The following is a 21,257-nucleotide window of genomic DNA, read 5'->3' on the forward strand; positions in this document are numbered from 1 at the left end:
TCTGCAGTTGGAATGATGGAATTTTCTAACACCTCTCATGCTAAAGTGGGATGCTCAGTAATGTATTCCCTCAAAGCACTTTGCAACTGATCGAAGAAAGAAAAGACTCCTCTGGATAGAGGAAAGCACTAATGATCCCTTGACACCAGACAAGGTGGCGCCACCATGATATTGTGAAAGATAACCAAGGTAAGACCAGTCTTGAGCAATAGGAGCCCTATGTATAGGAGAGATAGGGGTCGAATGCATTCAAATATTCCACTGACTGTGTGACAAGTGTTGCCGCCTGAAGGACCTTAGAGACCACGACCCTTAGAAAAAGAAGTTTTGATTGTCCTTCCTAACATACCACCCTTATCAGATGGTGCCAGCATTAAAGGCCACACCCTATTAGACCCCCAGATCATGTGATTCTCTCCGTATGACCCCCTAAGCGAATCATTTTCTCTGATCCATGGAAGGTGGTATGGCACCTATCAACATCCACCACCTAGAATGTGAGCAAGTCTACAGTTTTCAAAAATTCACCTGCCATACATTGTCGATATAAGCACTTCAAGAAGACTCAAGGGAGACCTAGCTTGGGTGTGGAAATTGACCCATCCGATCCCTTGACTGTAATAAGAGCCAATCAATATAAACAACAAGAAGAAACAAAGAACTTCATTTGGAAGGTAAAACACAATATTTTTCATTAACAAAAATTTTATTACAAAAGATTGCCAAAAAAAAAAGAAGGCATCAAGGGCAATTACAAAAAGAAGAAAAAACTAGTCTTCGTCAGAGGAGAATACCCCAACTTCTTCATCATTGTTTTTGGAATGGTGTATCAGGTCCAACTTGAGGGTCATCCTATGCAAGCACGCTTTAAAGTCCTGGAAGCTATGAATGAAGGTGACCAAGGATACCTCAAGGACTTCATTCTTAAATTCTGTCAAACCCTTATACTTCTCGATGCATTTGGATCTAGCCTTGGCGACAGCTCTCCCTATAGCCTCGACAAACCTCAACTAGTCCTCAGCTGCCTCTCTAGCCTCCTCGATGGCTGTCACCCAGGCCTTGGCCATCTGAAGCTCCTAGTCGAGGATAGCAATATCATGCATCAGCTGCAGAAAAGAGCAAAAGTCAAAAAGAGGATCAAAAGACTAGGACAAGTATGAGAGTTAGCAACTCACCCAAGAAGATTGGCGTAAGAGGCCCCTATGATCTCATTCGAGATGAGAGCCCCCTCTCCAATTGATCGACCGACATCAGAATTGACTCCACTAGCTCCTGCATGAGTTGATGGTCTTAAAGCATGGAGGCATCCCTCTGCATCAACTCCACAATGATGGTGAAACCTTCGCCTCTAGGCAAGGTAAGGGCTGCCCCAAGCCTCGCCGACATGCTTGATAGCCCAGGAGAAGGCTGGGCCTGGCCAAAGAGATGAAAAAGAGCTTGAAATAGCTCTGAGGCCATTGATGCAGCAAGTTGTGGCAACTTGACCACCATCGGCTCGTCCTCGATCCCCACAAGGTTTACACTCGATGCTCCTAGGGACCACGATAGAGTGGGAGCGGAAAACTCTGACTAGGTACTCAGCCTCTTGGATGATGACTCCCCATCTGAAGAGCTCATCCTCTTCTTCATCACCAATTTGATGGGCGATAGTGACAGATTCATCGCTTCAAGACAAGAAAAGGTGATCACCAATGGAAACGACATCAGTAAGAGGAAGGAGTCTTCCCTCGATAGCTACAATAATAAAAGAGCAATTGGTGATTAGATGGTGAAAAATCTGATCGAACGAGTGATCTTTTTATACAGACCACTGATGGTGCAGATTCAATCCTCGAATCACCAAATCCTACCACCTAGCCAACATTAGAGGCATCAGACTTTACGGCCCTTAGTTACACCCCCCAAATTGAGCCACGTGAGGCAATCTGCAAAGCATGCCTCGAAGCCTACCAACACCAGATATATGGTGAGTCCCAGCAAATCTAGAAGCAATCTCTAGATCTCTTCCCCACTAGGCATCATTCGGTGACTCCTTGAGCTCCATTCTCTAATAATGATGCTACGAATCACAAAACAATACATTGTCAAACCCCAGAAGCCCTTTCCTCCAAGTGCAATAAAGCGAATGCTTCCAAGAGGGAATCAGATTGGCAGCCACCTGCCGAATTGACTACTTCCTTCGTTCAAAGCCAAAAAGCCATTTCGAACTCGGAAGTGGGGGATAAGTGTTATGGAGGTGACCCACCGACTCGATAGACCCCCTTCTTTAGGGTGTACCCAAGGCGACTTGATGAAGTCACACTAGATGTGGACCCAGGGCCACCGACTCGACTACTCACATGGGTAAAGCTCATAATGGATATCCATGACTAACAACCTTAATCCAAAGCTTAGCTGGTAGAGTTCCTCTCCTATTAAATAGGTAGAATGTGGCCCAATGGCTTAGAGAATCAGAACTAACAAATCTATAGATTTCGAATAACAGCCTGCGGGCTCAACCTCCATATAAAAGAGGTACGAAGGAAATCCTCAAATAAGCAAGCTAAATTGGGAGAACTAGGAGAAAAATACTCTACTCTCCCACACTCTCTCTCTCTTTTCTCTCTACTATTCCTAAAGCTCCAACTAAGTATTGGAGGGTCCTCCGTTGGAACACCCCTGACGAATGTGGACTTCCTTTGTAGGTTTTTTTTGGTGACTCGGATCCCAAACGGTATCTAGTTCCAGCCCCATTAGCACCCTCTCCGAATCTTGCAACAATAATATATATATATATATATATATATATATATATATATATATATATATATATATATATATATATATATGTTGATATGTCTAGTGCATGCATATCTATTATCAAGTTATGTTTTTCAATTGGTATTTGTTTGCGTCAGCTAATGTAATAGCAACCAAATGAGTACTTTCAAAAAAAAAAAAAACATGCACCAAATGAGGTCGCTTGTTTGAGGATAGAGGATAATGTTTCGATGAAAATTCAAAACTGAAAAACTTTGCAAGGAAACAAAAAGGAAAGGGAGAAGTGGGGATAGGCGGGCACTAGCATGGTCCATAAACAAAAAAATACACTTTTTTGTTTATTTCCTCTCTCTAGTCACCACAGGAGGAGACGAGTGACAAGAGGCTAAAAAGAAGAAAAAGAAAACGTCCCTTAAATGTGGCTTCTTGGCTGGATTTCATCTCAAGAACCCACTGCATTCGAATTGTCTTCCCTGATTATAGGTGTTGGGGTAAATACTCGAATTCTCAATTAAGATGATGATCTAGCAATGTAATTCAGTAACTTGCCAAATATGTTTGGAATTGTTCTGGATAATCGTAACTTAGTCATCAACTCAGTGACCGATCGATTATGTTATTCGGAGGTCGGTCATGTATCTACTACTATTTGTGGAGAACTCGTAACGCTCGACCTTGAAGGATGAGGAGCCGAAAAGCGGTTACTCGATGTGGGCAGTAACTGGCCACGACTATAAATTCATGGGCTAGAATAACCATCCACTTACAGGCCGCAACTTTCATGTTCTGGTATTGAAAACTGCTGGAAGTTACTTGGTAACGGCTACTTCACCCTATATAAAGGAAGGTAAGAAGGGGGACCAGGATAAGTTTTGATTAGATATTTTCTTAGCTCTCACGCTCTTGGTTCTTTCTACTGTTTCCTCAACTTCAACTAACTTAAATATTGGAGGGTCACCTGTTGGAGAATCTTCGGCAAGAGAACTTGTGTCGCAAGTTCTTACTTCTCAGAAAGAAAGGCGCACTTACTTAGCTCCAAACCAACATCCCGCTGGAGTTCCACAGCAACAGGTTGGCATACCAGGTAGGGACCGAGGTCCACCTCGGTTGACTGTGATGCTTCTCGAACTGTACACAATCGGAGTCTCCTTGACTGAGGGGTTCTGTTGTGGTTTTAATAATGTGGAGGGCACCAATAATCCCACATCAGTTGTGAGTCAAGAGGGACTCGCACTTATGGGTAAAGGTCCGCTCATTCCCCACGTGAGACACCTTTTAGGTCTCAACTCAGAGAGATAAAACTGTGAGACCTCTAAGTCGAAGCAGACAATACCTCACGTGTCGGGCCGAGCTCTTTTCCGCAATAATGGCGAGCTTTGGCTTTGACCATCTTTGGACTTCAGTGAATCTTAGCCATTTGGAGCCTCATAGTTTTACCCTCTAAAAGACGCCTCATGCAAAAGAAAATGTTCTAATTTATATAAGCCATACTTCCTCTTAACTCATAACCAATATGGGACTAAAGATGCCATCCCCCCAATATTAATAAGTATTTTGATGTTGGAAAAAAAAGAGATTCTTTGTGTACTGCATTTGGTGACCTTATTGGGCCACGTAGCCACTACTTTTCAATACGCATTTAATACTTACAGTTTTATTTTTTATTTAAAATTTTAATTGATAAAAATACCTCTCTTCTTTTAAAAAAATTATGACATCTATAACCATATTATAACATTCTATGATCAAATTACGACTTCCTGTACAATAAAAAATCATAATTTTTTTTCAAAAATTATAAAAAAGAAAAGATATTTTCATCATTAAAAATTTATAAAATTTTAAATGATGAAAATGACTCTTCCTTGTGATATTTTGTGGCCAAATTATGATTTACTGTTGTGTAAAAAATCATAATTTGACTACCAAATATCATAATATGACAACAGAATATCATAATTTTTAAAAAAAATATATATTTATTATTTAAAATTTTAAATAAAAAAAATAAAACTGCAAGCATTAAATATATATTGAAAAGCAATAATTATATAACCTAATCAGATGGGATGATATATTTTTACTACACCACATGCTATGCACAAAAGCTTTCTCGGGAGAAAATTTAGTATCCATTTGCCTTTGGTATTGCTTCCTGTTTCCTGCAAAAAAAATCTAAGCAAAGAATTAACCCATGAAGACGTTTCACGTATTTGTAGGGAAAGTACAAAACCAACAATATCAAACAGGCCCTTAATTTCGTTGGCCATCCCACCCTTGTGCAAGGAAGAATGTTGAGCTTTCCTGACATCAAGCCAAGAATTGTTATAGTTATTTCTATTATAATCCTTCCCGTAGGCACTCAGCATCAAAAGCTGTCATTAAGTTGCACATGGAAAAAAAAATGCATTATCCAGAGTAAAGAAAGCAACTCGGTATAAGACAATCCAATAGAAAAAAATTATCGGCACATTGCCAAAAATATCTCATGAAATGGTAATAAATATCAGTTCCCTGCAAGTTCAATGGGATCCCTACACTAACAAATGTCTACCTTCTAACAATTACCGGATGAATACATTTAACAGCATGAAACAAAAATTTGGGAGTACAAAAAAATATATAGGAAAGGAAAAAAAAAGAAGATAAGGATAAAAAAAATCAATTTGGGGTGCCTCGACAACAATACTTTCGTCGCTCCTGTAAGACTGACCGGGGCAGTCTGCTGTTCCACTGCAATTCTGTGAGCACTTTATGCTTAGCTGCTCTTCTGCACCAGAAAAGGGATATAATATCCCTTCAGATAGGCTTTGATGAAGTATACCAAAAGAGTATGCGTCAATATGATACAAATTAAAGAATCACTCATGCCGCCAGTAATATCTTGGTATCTGCATAGGTCTGTGACCAATATTTGAATTTCTATGAGGCATGTCATGCCCCGAGCTGCAAAACTCACATTTGTCTACCTCCTTTCTTTTACCTCATCCAATCTTCTGATCTATCATTGAGGTCCTATTTTCTGATCTGTCATTGAGGCTCAAAGATATGACAATTCCTTACGAAATCATTGGAGTAGTTTACATGTTTTGTCCAAAAAGGTTGAAGGTGTTTAAACCCAATTTCCAGCCATGGCTTACACTGCCCATTGTAGTGGATCACGGCAGCCTTTTTCACACTGTCAAGGTTGGTCTTCTCCTGGTATCCCAAGCCTAGCATGTGCCATGATCGCTCAATAGGATGCAAATGGCCCCTAAATGCTATAAGGGCCGGTGGTAATGTTCCAAACTTCCAGAGTGTCAAATTGGCCACCAGATTCTGCAACCAAAAAATAAATATACATTTGTAAGTTTAAGGGCTTCCCTGAGCTCTAATGAAATTATTCTTGGTGAAATCTGCAATATAAACAGAACTTCAACTGGGACACCTTTTCTTATTACGCAAGCTTTGGGTGAAAACAGCAAGTAAGAAGGGCAAGACGTAAAATATCAGATTAAAGTCATGAGAAGGTATATGACTCGCATTGTAAGGGGTCAAAGACATTAGATAGTTAAGTCACCGGCAAAAAAGGAAGGTTATTCAAGACTTATCCCAAACAGATAATATTTGTTGTTCAGAGTTGAGCATTAGGCTAGCTGAAATGCATTAATCATGTTTCCTAGATAGAAACTTCTATGTTTCTAATTTGCATGAATTGTTGTTAGTTCTTCTCAAGGTTCTATAATGTATTGTTGTGAACATGTTTTACAGATACGATAATCTTAAGGCATCCCAACCACTTAGTGTATGCCACAAATCCAAGGGTATGCTAATAACTTACTGATTCTAAATCAACTCAAGTTCTGCATTTGCCATGCCTAGATTTCTCCACATTCATGATCATGCATACCTTTTCACATTGTTCATAAACCCAAATACAGCACACGACCTTGAGCGCAACCACCTAAATTCATTTTATATCTAGCACCTAAATTGTGTTAGATACATACCCTTGTTTTGAGTTATGCAAATCATTATAGGTATGTCATATATAATGAACTAGTATAATTTGACTACCTCACTTACTTTAATCTGAACAAGCAAGCCTCATCCCATTTACATGGGGCCAGTTTTTTGAATTAAGATTAGTTTATAGTTTCTAGCATTTCGGGGTCTTTGTTTATCGGGTTTCATTAGAACAGGTTTAAGCTAGAGCAGAAATAAATGAGCTATATCAAAATGCTTATTCGGTGGCAGTTCATAAAACCTCTTTCGGAAAAAAATGGCAAGTCACGAAACCTGAAAGTGACTTTTTGGAAAGCATGTCCTCTTTTCTACAAAAGCCATTCTACAGCAGTCAGGTTTAAAAGGATCTGTTCTACTAAAAAATAAAACCAGAAAGCCCAGTAAGAACTTTTAATACCATTCATTAAATATTATGGAAACCAGCAATAAATGGTATCAATTTCCTAGCCAAGGCAACGTTTTCACTAGGAGAAGGGGTTGCCATGAAACCTAAAGTGCCAGTTGGTAGGTAGCAAAGCTAAATTTTTTATTATCTGGTCAAGCTCATGTAACACTATCAGGTTTTATTTAACTAAAACTTTTTAGCAATCAAAGGATTCTTAAGAACTTTTACTGCCAGTTATTAGACCTGATACTGATCCAAATAAATAGTACCAGACTCCTAGCTCGGGCAACTTTGGTTTAGACAAGGCCGACAATGCAACCTATATCTGTTTCTGCTCATGCAAAAACAGAGGCACCCTTTACAGCTCCCCAGGAGTGGAAAAAAGTCCACATGAAGAAATAGCAAATTGCATTCATCTGAGGCAAAAAAGAATAAACCAAAAAGCCATCCTGAAACACAATTCATAATCTAGTTGCCTATTTACAAAAGAGTATTTGGGTGTATAGAGAAAAAAAATATAAAAATAAATCTGACAAGTTTATACAATGCAATAAAACGTTTCTGAGCTCTCTCTCTCTCTCTCTCACACACACACATGCATTTTTCCAGTGTATAATTTGAAGCTCTTGTCGGCACTTGATAACTATGAAATGTTGTTCAAGATGTTCAGTATGTTCTGGAAATGGAAGATCTATCCAAACTAGCATGCAAATGCATGCATGAGATTGTCCACAAGTCATTTCTAAAACCCAAGATACCATCATTAGAAAAAGGAAAAAAAATTATGCGTAAGTTTCCAAATAAAGATAGTTACTTGTGCATATTGAAAGCACATACTAGATGGCAAATGAATTCTTATGTTACCTCCTTCAGCCAGTAATGATATGTTTCTCTAATGCTTGTCTTCCTCCATGCATTTAAGTCAAAGATATTCATCCCATATGCCCACGCGCATTCATTAGGGTCCAAATTCTTGGCTATAAGGGGATGAGAGAAGTTGAAATATGTCCTGAAGTGCTTTGACATCACCCACTTGTCTTCACCTCTGCAAGTTTCTACAGCCCCATTTACCTTTCCCGCAAGATTGATTTCCCAGAGAGGTGACAAATCACGCTGAATAACAACATCATCATCAAGAAAGACCACCTTGTTGAGGTTTGGAAAAAGCTGTTTGGGTACATTACAAAGCACAGTGTCACTACAGATAACCAACAAAATAATTCAAGTATGAAAGAAGACAGCTTCCATTCCAAGTCATATGGAATTGATGCATGAAATCTCATTTCACAATTCAGATAAGGAATTAGGATCTGTCATACCAAGTCCAATAGAACTGTTTAATTGGCTACAAGTGAACATCATGGGGAAAAAAACAACCTCGTGCTCTTAGCAGTTATGAAGTGAGTAAGATTTTCTCCTCCCCCCCCCCCCCCCCCCCCCCTTAAAGCCCTGCTGTTTTTCTTAAACGGTGAAGTTATGCTAATAATTAGCCATGATTCACAAAAGAGGTAAAGACCATAATTTCTTTTTCTTAACCATTCTTAGTTACCCCCAGAGGCAATCCTGTATTTATGCCCAGAGGAAGGGAGAATCTGGAGGTCTCCCCACCTCCTGACCAAAGTATCTTTAAGGTCAAGTCCCTCTCCCTTGCTCTGTTGTCACCACCTCTGTTTTTTACCTCATGAAACACCCAAGCATATCAAATGTCAAGTCTCCCTCTTTCTCTCTCTCTCCTTCCCTCTATTTTTCATCTCTTGAAACATTATTTTTCTTTAAAAAAAAAAACATCTTTATCCATCTTAAAATCCAAACCCCTGCATTCGAACACCTCTCTCTCTCTCTCTCTCTCTCTCTCACACACACACACACACATATCTGCCAACCTTTCCTCTTTCTTCTGATTTCTGGTTCCCCACAATCCAAGTTTCAACCTTTCCCAGCAGCTTGAGCAAACATTCAGCTTTTGTCCAGTCCTTGCACTACCTTTTTTCCCAAAGCAACTTTTGATTCTCATGCAAAACGCAATTTCATTAGGTTTCTTGACAGCAATCTTCGACCAAAGTAGATTAATCTACAGCATCAAAGGATATCTATAATGATCAAGTAGATTTACCTCAGGCAGGTAAATACGGAGATGGTTGAGTAGAGAAATGTATTTTGGACTCCTGGCCTGCAGTTTTGAAGCAAAAACCCTTGGATTGTCAGTATCATTGGACCCTGCGACATGATCTCCATGATAATGGTTTCTGACACCATGGTGGTTCTCTATAGCATCGAGAACAGGTACATTTTCTCTTGTCAACCAGTCAAACTGGTGAACACCTTTTACCTCAACAATGGCTGGAGAAATAGGATTCAGTGCAAACCATGAATGCATCCCTGGATAAGTCTTCTTGTCAGTGATGACATGAAAGACCATCTCCTGAGGTTTCAAAGAGGATCTCACAGTTGAGGTGACAACAACGGAAGCTGCAAGGATGTTATCACTTGCTAAAATAAAATGTTTGTAGGAGTTATCAGAGAGCAAGGGTAGCAATTCTGGAGGTGGCAACTGCTTTCGTGCATGAGCATTGGAAGAATACTCATCTGTCAGACGTAAAGCGAGACAATGAATGCCTTTTGGAATAGCACTTGCGGCAAAATGTTTGTTCAACTGCTCTGCCAACCTTGCTCTCTTGACCTCTCTGTTCATATTTTCCATCTGCAATGATCAGTTAAAAAAAGTTTCTAAGAATTTCTAAATGAACAAAAAAGAAGAAAGAAAAGACAAAAACCAATGTAAATTGATGGAATGGAGCCTCAAAAGAATTTACAATTACCAAATACAAATTTCAGGTGTAATCAAAGACTGCAGTGAAGTTATACAACATTCTATCTGATAAAAGAAATGGAGTAAGCCCCACATTATCCATTTACTTCTTTAGAAAAAGAATTCTATGTAGATTCAAGATAGCTGCTGCTAAATTTAGTTTCCCCATATAATGATCACTAAGAATATTCATAAGAAATAAGTGCAAATATGATTCATAGTATCACTAATATCCTATCATATACATCAATTGTTACAGGTTTTGACCTTATCAATATGATATGGACAACAGAAGAAAAGACATATTTATATGTATCAATGTAAAGTTGTTCAGTATATTAACAAATCAGTTGTTAAACAGATGCATGTAATAATGCAACTGGTTCTTATTTCAGATTTGCGATTCTGGACTATTTGAAAATGTAATTTTTTGCAAGATCCACTTGCCTTGTCGTTGTGGTCTGGAGTTGTTGATATAATATAATGTGTTTATATTAGCAATATAAATGTAAAAGAAAATGCATATACAAGAAGCATTGTAGTGTATATCATCCACATGTGTGGATTAAATGTCAAATTATGTCAATCTGGTTGATAAAATGATAAGAATTGTTTAAATAATAAACCAAGGGTTTTCTAGTATTTATTTGTGGAGTATCTTCTAACAAACTTGGATATCCTTTTGTGCTAGTGCAAGCCAATGCACAATATGGCATGGAACATTTGTTTCTAAATCTCACATACTGGCATAATATAATATATTGCTTGATGATGATTATGATATGGTTTTTAAGCCTTCACCAAGTCAAATCATACAAATGACGTGCAACTTATAAACAAAAACTAAATGGATCCTACCAAATTTATGTAGGTCAGTATCTTGAAAACATATTTAGCGGAAGTTTTCTAAGATAAGAATGGCAAGTTGCGACAATTAGGTGCACATTTGACATAAGAGATCACACATCAACAATAACGTGAATGAATTTACATTGTCAACACCCAATCTACATAATGTTGAACAACACAATGATTTTGATGCTAAATTTACAAGTGCACTAAGGGGCAGTTCTTTTATGGGTAAATATCATGAAAAAATTGATCAACTTTCTCATTGACCAATTTACTCATGTTCTCATATTTTTCAAAATGAATAAATTATTTTCCATGGATAGCATTTACTCACGAAATAGTGGAAAAATCTTACCAACCTAGGGGGTGGCTAAATCATTTTCCCATCAACCAAAAAATAATCTTTTTTATTTAATTCCTAATATACCCTTAGTCTTATAATAATAGAATATATTATTATATATAATAATAATATATATTATATATTATAATATTATAATATATTATATATAATAATATAATATATTATAATAATATATTATAATATAATCTATTATACTATATATAATAATATTTATATAACATGTCTTATAATATATTATTATAATATAATATACGATATGATATTATATCATATTATTACATAATATGTTATAATAACACAATAATAATATAATGGTATAATATAATAATATATTAATATAATATATTACAATAATAATATCATAATATAATATATTACTATAATATATTATATTATATTATATTATATTATACTATATTATTATATGTAATAATATTTATATAATAAAAGATATTATGAGAAATATGTTTGGATCTTAGCAACTTATCCAGAAAACCAATAATGCAAAAGAATATGAATAATAGATTCCCGAGCCATTTTTCAATACATAAAAAAATATAGATAAATTATTTTTCTGTCTAAATATTGCCTGAGAAATACTTATCCAGAAAAATATAGATTCCTGGATAATTTTTTTACCCTCAAAACAACAGGCCCTAAAGGATAAGAAATAGAAAAGAAGTCACTTTATGGTAAGTCAAACATACATGAATTCCTCTATAAAAGCCATTGGTACAATATGCAATCTAACTGCTTTCCAAAAGCAATAGCATCAAAAACTCTAAGACCATTAGAAAGAATCAAATTTTTCGGTTCTCCTTTGATGCTTGCATACATATATAATTCCAACTCTAATAGTGCCATACCATGGCATAACAATCATGTGAAGACCTAACTAGCATGACACGAACTCATCATAACTTGAGCATCAAGGTGTGCAAATTGTAAAGGTACCTCTCCAAAAAAGGCTAGCCAAGAAGTTATATTTTGGGCATCTTGGTTTGTATAGGTACCTAAGAGCTCCTTAGCATACAAACTAAGTGGCAGTAAATACACGCCTATATGGGTGTGCTCACATGCTCCTCCCATTTAAGCCCCGATAATCTCACCAGGTTAAGGACCTGCCATGGCCCATGTGGACTTGCGAACGCTATACCACAGGCTTTTTTAGAGCTGTCCACAAGCCAATCATGGTGTTTGTAACTAGATTTGGATTAAATTCAAGGTATTGTATTTGTATTGGGAAATGTGCTTATGTTGTAAAGTGCAAGAAAGCCAGAATTGGAACCGATACCCATGCCAACCGAATGACAGTATGAGTTGGTACAGATCTGTATCGGACTGGACCGGCGCGAACCGACACAGGAGAAAAGAAGGAAACCAAAGAGGAGGAAAAGAGAGAAAAAGAGAGATATAGAGAGGAGGAAAGAAAGAAAAGGAGAGAGAAAAAGCCACTGAAGAAGTCGCTGGAGGGCCACCGACTGGCCACCAGATGGCGTAATTGACGCCTGTAGCACCACAGGCATTTTTTTATTAAAAAAATGGGGATTACGTTGAGTTGCCGACTTCACTTAAAGAATTTTTTAAGTTGCCGGCTTCACTAAAAAGTTTTTTTTTAAAAAAAATCGGGATCAATGTAATCCCAATTTCAAAAAAAAAAACAAAACTAGGGGCATGCTCGCGGCACCGCAAGCATCGATTATGTCGTTCGGTAGCCACGACAGCCATCCGACACCTTCGGACGACCTCTCCGTCAGCTACACATCCTCAAATACCGTCGCTTCCCCTCTCTCGTTTAAACGCCCTATTGGGTGATATCAAACCGCGGAAGCCTCTACGGCCCTTCGACGGCCTCGACAGGCCACTGTCGGCCTCCAACGGCCTTGTCCCATCTTCCTCTCCCCTCCTCTCTCTCTTCCTTCTTCTCTTTCCTTCTCCCTCATCAGGTGTTTTGATTTACCTGTCCGAACCATCCCAATTTGCCACCGGTACAGCTTGGAACACCCTAAACCGCTCGGCTCGGGACAGTTCAGTGAATAGTGGCTAAAGTGGATCTTGTCTCAAATATTTCAGACTGCAATGTATTTGTCATATATTGTTGAATCATATGTTTTATTCGAGGATTTTAAAATTTATTATATTTTGATTGATTATAATGTTACATCTTAGGACCTTGAGCAAGTTGAAATTTCAGGGTGCGACATATATGGACTAACAAAATGGATTTTATAAATCTAAATCACTTAATATTGTATATATTTCTATAATTGTTTCTCTAGATAATGCTAATTTGATATTGTTTTGTGGTTTGGAGTTATATAATAAGCTCAAATGTTTTATATTTCACCCAATCAATTAACCACATAAATCTCTGGGCAAGGTGTTGTTATCATGGACTCAGATAGGCTTTATCCATATCTTAAGGATAACAGAAATAGCATATTGTTATGGACTTAGAGTTATATAATGAAAATCTTAAACTCAAATGTTTTTACATTTAACCTATCAATTAACTAGATGAATATCTAGACAAGGTGCTTCATATCATGGACTTAAATAGCTTTTATCCATATCTTAATACAGATACAAAAATAGGGCCTCCATGAAGCATGATGGAAAAGAGATGCTGCAAAGTGATAGGTGCCATTTTCTACTACTTTGTTATACAAATGAATGAAGAGATAATTGACAACATATATAATGAAATAGAACTGGATGAATGAAAAACATGCTTCCGCATCTGACCAATGCAAACCTTGGTGTTCTGTGCAAACTTTCATAAAATGCTAGTAAGATAAACAAGATTGATGGCCCAAAATGTTGGGAAACAAAGACGGTCCATGAAAATGAGCTAAATGTGATAGGAATGAGAATCTGAGATAAATGAGATATAAGAAAAGATAAGTAAGAAGTATAGCAGAGATAAAGAAAGTGATGCAGAGCCAAACTGAGATGGTATGAGGATTAAAGAAAATACAAGAAGGCTCTAATCAAGAAGGTTCTAGATATTTCACAAATGATTTGAGGAAGAGAAGGGAAAGACCTAAAGTAGCTTGGATGTTACTTGTGACAGAGAATTTCAAAAGCTTACAATAACATCAAAGGCAGTCCTTAATAGGAACGAATGCCTAGCTAATGAGGATTCATAAGGCAGATTGAAATAGTCTGGGCAATTATGAGATGCACATACCATTAGAGATTGACATGTTGGCTTGTGTCATAGGACAGATATATTGTTAAAGCCAGCTGATTAAGTGGCACAGCTGTGTGCCAGTGCATGCTCATGTGTGCTACTTTGTGCCAGATACTAGCATGGCAAGGCACAACATATACCACCAGTGCAAGAACTGATGAAAAACCAGCATGCAGCATTTTAAAGCTCGCATAACATCTCCTGACTGCTTTTCATCAGTTCTTCCTCCCTTGTATTCATTTTTAAACTTAATGCGTACATTTGTAAATCCATCCAATATTTGACCTCAGATCTACCTCCAGACTTGCAATTCCCACAACATTCTTGAGATTCTGACCAATATAACATGATCAGAGATATGCTTCACAATAAAATATAAACTTTTAGTTAATAAAGGCATGACTACCTAACTCCTTATTAGCACCTTTCCACTTTATTTCTCCCTTTAAAAATTTAGTTAGAAAGGTCTTCATTTTTCTTTCCATTTGTTGGTACCTTATACACTATGCAATGCAAATGTTTAATATGTGATATCTGTTGGCCATAACTATAATAAGACACCATTTTCAATTGCATCTTGACTAAGATTGCACTCCCTGTGTAACGTTCGTTACTCTTAGTTCTCCTGATGTTTAGTCCTTCTCTTAAAAAAATTCCACTCTACATTTCCAATGAAGCACTCACCCCTACTCATCCATTAACTCTATATTATCCACAAGTAACATATTATCATTTGACCCTTTGTGGGTACAATTATTTACCTCATCGCTACAAATGGAAGTAAGAGCATCACAGCCTACGAGTGAATGCATACCACAACTAGAGATAAATAATGTAACCATGACAACCTATTATAATAGCCAATATATCCTTATGATTATCATTTTAGGGCTCAAAACTGCTTTTTAGCAAATATCCCTCCCTTATCAACCACCAAAATAATTCTTGTAAGATGCTATCAAAGGCTTCCTCCAAGTCAATACAGGTCCAAAGTCCAATTCTCTATTTTTTCAACCAAAAACTGCTTAACATTCGAAAGGATCAGACCTGTTTGGTGTATAAACATTTCATCAATATATTATATAGTCAAATTAATTTAAAAAATTGTCTCATTTTGTTGGTAGCCAAATCCTACTAGGCTAGTATAAACATGTCAAGCCACCTTGGCCCATGACTAAACTTTTAGAATGGTTAATAAGCCCATAGACCCCAATGAAGTCAAAAAATTACGCCCATGACTTTGCAGTTCTGCCATGCCTAATAGTATCATATCCATGTTCAGCCATTCAGCTATGCACTCAAGATGTACCAAACCATAACATTAATAACAACCAGAGAAGCCATGTGCATCTTAACCATCATATCACAAAATGCTTGATGGTGCTACTCAACTTTTTCCTGACTGCAAACACAAGCTATGCAATGCACCTTAATTTCAGAGGTATAAAGAATTCCCTAGATTTTGAAACCATCTAACAGGCAATGCATCCCGTTTCAAGAAGTTGGCTTGTTATGTAGCTCCTAAGACATTTTTTAGATTTTACTGTGATAATTCAACTTCAGATACAACAGCACCACATCCCAAAAATGATGAAATGACAATGCAGCTAAAGCTAAACCAAAAACTAGTTTACAAGTACAAAAAGCAATGTTGTATGACATTCTTCTCTTCAGTTCAAGAAAAAGGTTTCTTCGAGTGGCCAAAAAGAAAGAGACAAATAAGTAGGTCACAGGCTGATTAATGTTCTAACAGCAGTGTATGCAGCGATATACTGTTACTGTGGTCCTTGAACTGTACAAATTTCTTATAAATGGTTACTGTATATGACCAGGCTGCATATGAACCAAATAGGTGGCCCACTTAGCATTATGCAGCCACATATGCAGCTGACTTATGCAGCCTATACGAGCCCTTGTGGGTTCAATAAGTTGGTAGCTGAATGCAGGTTATAGCCAGGTTGGATACAGGCACTGTTATGTGACTACTGTTATGAATATTGTTAGCAAGTATTAGTAATAAGTAGTAACTGACCATTAGTTGGTATTATTATTAGATATTTAATGTTATTATTGTGCTTTTATGTATTTTTAAATTTATAAATACTAAAAAACAACTATGGCTTATGCACCTTATGATGCATCCTCACACTGCACTTACTATGCTGTTTTCCAACTGCTCACATACCATGGCAGTCATTTAAAACACTGAGGTTGATATCAAGGCAACAGCACGATGTGGTAACATGAAGCTATATACCTTTGCTAGCATAAGAAATGTTCAAGAAGGTACTTAAGAAAAGATGCAAATCTGAAGCTTTTATGATGAGAACCAAAAGAGAAGAGAAGCACCACACCCTTCCTCCAGCCCCCCTGGATTTGTCCCCAGGTGTAAGTTGAAAGCTTCTATCATAGAACTAATTTGAGAGGGCTTGGTAATCTTAAGAAAGGGTCAGGTGGGGGATTCTATTTTTTGTAAAGAATAAGAAGAGAAGAGGGGGGGTAGGGTGGGACAACAACAAAACGTGAAAAAAAAAAAAAAAAAAAAAACAAACAAACAAATAAAAAATAAAAAGAAGAATGGGGTGCCATCCTTGACTTAGAACAATAAGTTTGAGGCCAAATGTCACAGAGAGAGAGAGAGAGAGAGAGAGAGAGAGAGAGAGAGAGAGAGAGAATAATTTCAAGCATATTGACTCTCGAGTAACAAATGGTCTCAAGCATATAATATCCAGCTATTTCATGCACGAAAACATGCTGATCATTGAATAAACGACAACAGCGATATTTTGGTGTTTTTACTCAATAAGGAAAACAACTAACAATTCTGAATCTGTCTCCAATGCAGTGATCTCAACAATGCAACAACTAAATGGATAAACAACATACAATCAATTGCATACCGTGGCCTTCAATGTTATGGCAAATGTCCTGGCATCATACTGGTTATTTTTCATTTCAGTGAGAAACCCGCTGAATGATGCAGGCAACTCCAGTCCACCTGGAATTTCCTCGGAATCCACTTGGTTAAGTATCTTATACAGATCTCTTACAAGCTTCTGCACCAATTCAATCAGATTAGTCAAGACAATAAAGCAACCTTTTCTTCATTCACAAATCCAACCCATATAGTGATTGCAACATCATGAACCAAGAAAATATATAGTAAAATGTCAAGATTTACCGCAGAATCATCACCACCCCTACCAAGTAACCTGGGCCCTAGTCGCCTTCCCAGACAATCTGGAACAAAGAAAAAGATGATAGTGAAGATATGCATGCAACATACTATTTTGAATCCTTGAATTTTTCCCCTTCTGTCATTCTTTTTGTCTGTGTTGTTATTCAGTCATAGGTTGAATTTAGTAAAGCTGTCAAACAGCAGCATAAAGTACGGTCCCTTTCATTGTCAAATTCGTGCATTTAATCATTTCCCTTAGTTGGACTACCTTGGCTTGTGCAATCATTATATTGATGTACTTGTGATAGGTTAATAGAGTATACAACTTTAGCTTCATTGAACTTAACTTCTTAACAGGAATGTGCTGTGAGAACAGTTATGTTTACTTCTCAGCTTGCTGTTTGTTTGGGTACCAAGTTATGCTTAGCTTTTTTACTTAGTATGGCTTGCTTGGTTTGTTGCCACAAGAAACAATGGTAGATCCAAAATGCTGCAAATGGAAAAAACAAAAAAAAAAAAAAAATTGAAAAAATGAATATAAAACAGGAACTAAAAGGAGAAAATCATAAAAATCTTAATTGAATTGTCACAGTTTGCATGTAACTTGATTTAATTTAAGATGCCAAGGATAAACCGCATAAGATTATAGAAGAATAAAAGAAATATGAAAAACATATCATATGACCTGGACAACTAAAGATCAAATTTAAATCCAAATTCATCATAATTTCATTTCAATGTGATAATTCATTAAAAAGTGTCAGAATTTAAGAAATTACAGAAGGTTCAGTTTTGCATTCCAGATAATCAAAATGATAAGGTAAAAAGAAGGCAAGAAAAGTGAAAAAGACGACAAGATAGTACTCCAGACAAGAATTCACCTTCCTCTATCCAATAGAAGTACTATTCTGTTTTCATCAAACACTACTCTGTCTGGCTTTCCTTTCACAAATACTCCTGCTTTCTATTCCCAGCTGTCCACTCTTTCCCCCATATATCATGATGGGGAATTTTTCCTAGCATGAACCATGGATATTATAGCAATGCTTTCCCAGATTTTGTTGTTCAATCATGCACTTTAAATTTTCCTAACTTCAATGGTGTGTGATTTATCAGTAGCTTATGAAACCATCAGAAGCCTCATATCATCCATTTTAATTATAATTGAGGTGTTCTTACTAATTTAACTGAGCCTCATAATCACAATTAAAACAAATTAATAAGTAGTAAATCTCACCATCATATCAAACCTTTTCTCCTCATAACAAAAAAAAAGTTGTCATCATCACACAGAAGACATTCGGACCCTTGTAACCACAAACTCCTTTACTGAACCTTTCATTACTCAAGTATGATATAATCTTCTTTAAAGAATATTCACCAAGGTATGATAGGATTCCTTCGACAGAGGCCTTTCTAGCAATAAATAACTTTATAGTGACCTTGTTAAGCACAATAGAAAAAGAGAGCAAAGAGTGCATTTATGACATAATTTGTAATCAACCAGAGTGAAATTCTTTTTAAGGTGCACTAGGTTGAAAGAAAGCAAAAGCCTAAAAAGATGAACAGTATAGCAAAAATATAGGTAGGCTAAACTCCTTTTCTTTGGGGCGGGGAGTTGGGGGACATTACAAGTATAAGACAAATGAAAGAATATCTACAAACAAAACCAAAACCTTGTAAGTTGTAACCAAATTTCAGTTTAGCTAAAGCCAAATCATCCTAAATCCAGAGGAAGAAGGCCGTGACAGAACTCCAGAATAGCATCAAAAAAAAAAAAAAAAAAAAAAGATCAAAAGCCAAGATGTTGGGACCAAAAGCCAGAATAGTATCAAAAAAAAAAAAAAAGAGGCAAAACAAAAGAAAAAGAAAAATGACCATTTGTGCTAAAACTCAGCAATGCAAACTCAGAAACAGCCAATCAAAGAACCAAAAGCCAAAAGATCATCCCAGCTCAAATCAGCATCTTAACTGCCAATTTAAGCATCATACCCCATATCCATCAAATATAAAAAAGACCACTACCACTACAAATCAGCATATAATCCGCAATTAGACCAACTCTGATGGATCCAGCACTAACCTCAAAAGTAAAATTTCGAAAGCTTAGCAAGAGAATGGGAGCTCGCTGGGCACTGAGATAGGAGTCAAAAACAATCCAAAAAGGACAAGTCCTACCAATTCGAATCCATAACCATAGCTGATCAACTCATGAAGAACTTAAGACCACCCAAAACATTACATAACTTCCAACCAATACCACTACTTCCAGCTCAAGAATTCAAAATTTGGCAAGGGAATGGGGAGCTCAATGAGGGAGGACTGCAAAAACAGACCAGCCGAAACAATACCCAACTTGGATCAGCCCATCCAAATCAATACCCAAATTGGATCAACCCACAACCCCCCCCCCCCCCCCCCCTTGCAATCACCCGAGCATTAAATACCCCTCCAGTCGATGCCAAAAGGCCCAAAACCAACATTGAGCTCAAAAATTTGCGCTATTCACCAAGCAAATGGGAATTCACAATCAATTCGAATCAGAAGCGCATCGGATCAACCAAGAATGCACCCATTCACAACATGAAAACACCTCCATTTGATATCCCAACCAACTTGAAGCTGAAATATGTCGAAATTTTTTTGGGCAAGAAAAAGGGAGCTTCGCTTACCGAGGGAGGAGCACTTGTTGACGCCCTCGAGGGTGACGACGGCGGTGAGGATGAAGACGAAGGGGAGAAGGAAGGCGAGGGCAAGGATGGTGTGGAAAAGGGTCCGGTAGGGGACGTGGCGCGCGGCGACCTTGACCTTCATCGAGTCGAGGAACCCATTGCTGCTGGATATCGTGATGCTTCTCATGCTCGGCGAGATCCGTAGCTGCATCGTCGTCGCCGAGGCCGCCCCGTCGCGGCGGAGGCGGAGGGGGCGGCGGACGTGGGGATCGCGGCGGCGGCGGCGGCAGCGGCCCTAGCAGCAGAGGCGGCCCATCGAAGGGAGCGGCGGCAGCGGCGATCGGATCGGGAGGAGGCGGCGGCGGAGACTGAGTGGAAGGATCGCGAGGTGGGATTTTGGGAGGCCTCCCGATCCGGCATTGGGGACTCGAAAACGGGGGTGGGAGCGATTCATAAGTTGCCTCTCTCTCTCTCGTTTCTATACCATATATTAAAATTAAAAATAAAAATTTGGGATTATTAATTTATTATTATTATTATTGTTGTTGTTGCTGTTGCTGTTGTTGTTATTTAATGTTTTAACTGAAAAGGATGGGATGGTTGGGTCGGTGGGGGATCTTTCCTTCTTCCGTGAGAGAGAGAGAGATTGGCCTTGTTCGGTCTTTCTTCCTCGTTCTTTGGATTTTTTTTTTTTATTATTATAAATAATTTAAATATATATTTGCATAAAAGCACACCAAAATTAAGAAATAAACTAATTAATCAACTTTTATTTGTTTAAGGTTCTTGGTCCTTTTTCAACGAGAAAATGAAACTAGGAAAGAGACAGATGGACAATGTTTAGGGAGTTAATGTGGGTTTCGGGTTACATCTTTTTCGATCCTTTTCATTATATGGGTTTCGGGTTACATCTTTTTCGATCCTTTTCATTATATGCATGCTTGGATCGCACTATAACCACCATGAGATTTGCGTAGGTAGAAGGAGGACATTAAGAGTGCTTTGAGAGCTACATAGGGTGTGATCCACCTGTTGCTGT

The 21,257-nt window shown here is 37.6% G+C and overlaps 1 protein-coding gene across 1 annotated transcript; it reads right to left on the reverse strand.

Annotated features, from left to right (window-relative positions):
- Positions 1–5,211: 5,211 nt before the first annotated feature.
- On the reverse strand, positions 5,212–20,683 carry LOC105032254 (probable galacturonosyltransferase 14). The gene is made up of 6 exons (XM_010906649.4): positions 20,219–20,683; positions 17,550–17,608; positions 17,269–17,424; positions 9,264–9,851; positions 8,015–8,317; positions 5,212–6,078 (listed from the first exon to the last, which is right to left on the reverse strand). Exons 1-6 carry the CDS (start codon positions 20,427–20,429, stop codon positions 5,791–5,793), a joined length of 1,605 nt encoding a protein of 534 aa, XP_010904951.1. The 5' UTR covers positions 20,430–20,683; the 3' UTR covers positions 5,212–5,790.
- Between the last annotated feature and the right edge of the window lie 574 nt (positions 20,684–21,257).

The sequence above is a fragment of the Elaeis guineensis genome, chromosome 15, assembly GCF_000442705.2.
Source record: "Elaeis guineensis isolate ETL-2024a chromosome 15, EG11, whole genome shotgun sequence".
Classification (NCBI taxonomy): Eukaryota; Viridiplantae; Streptophyta; class Magnoliopsida; order Arecales; family Arecaceae; genus Elaeis; species Elaeis guineensis.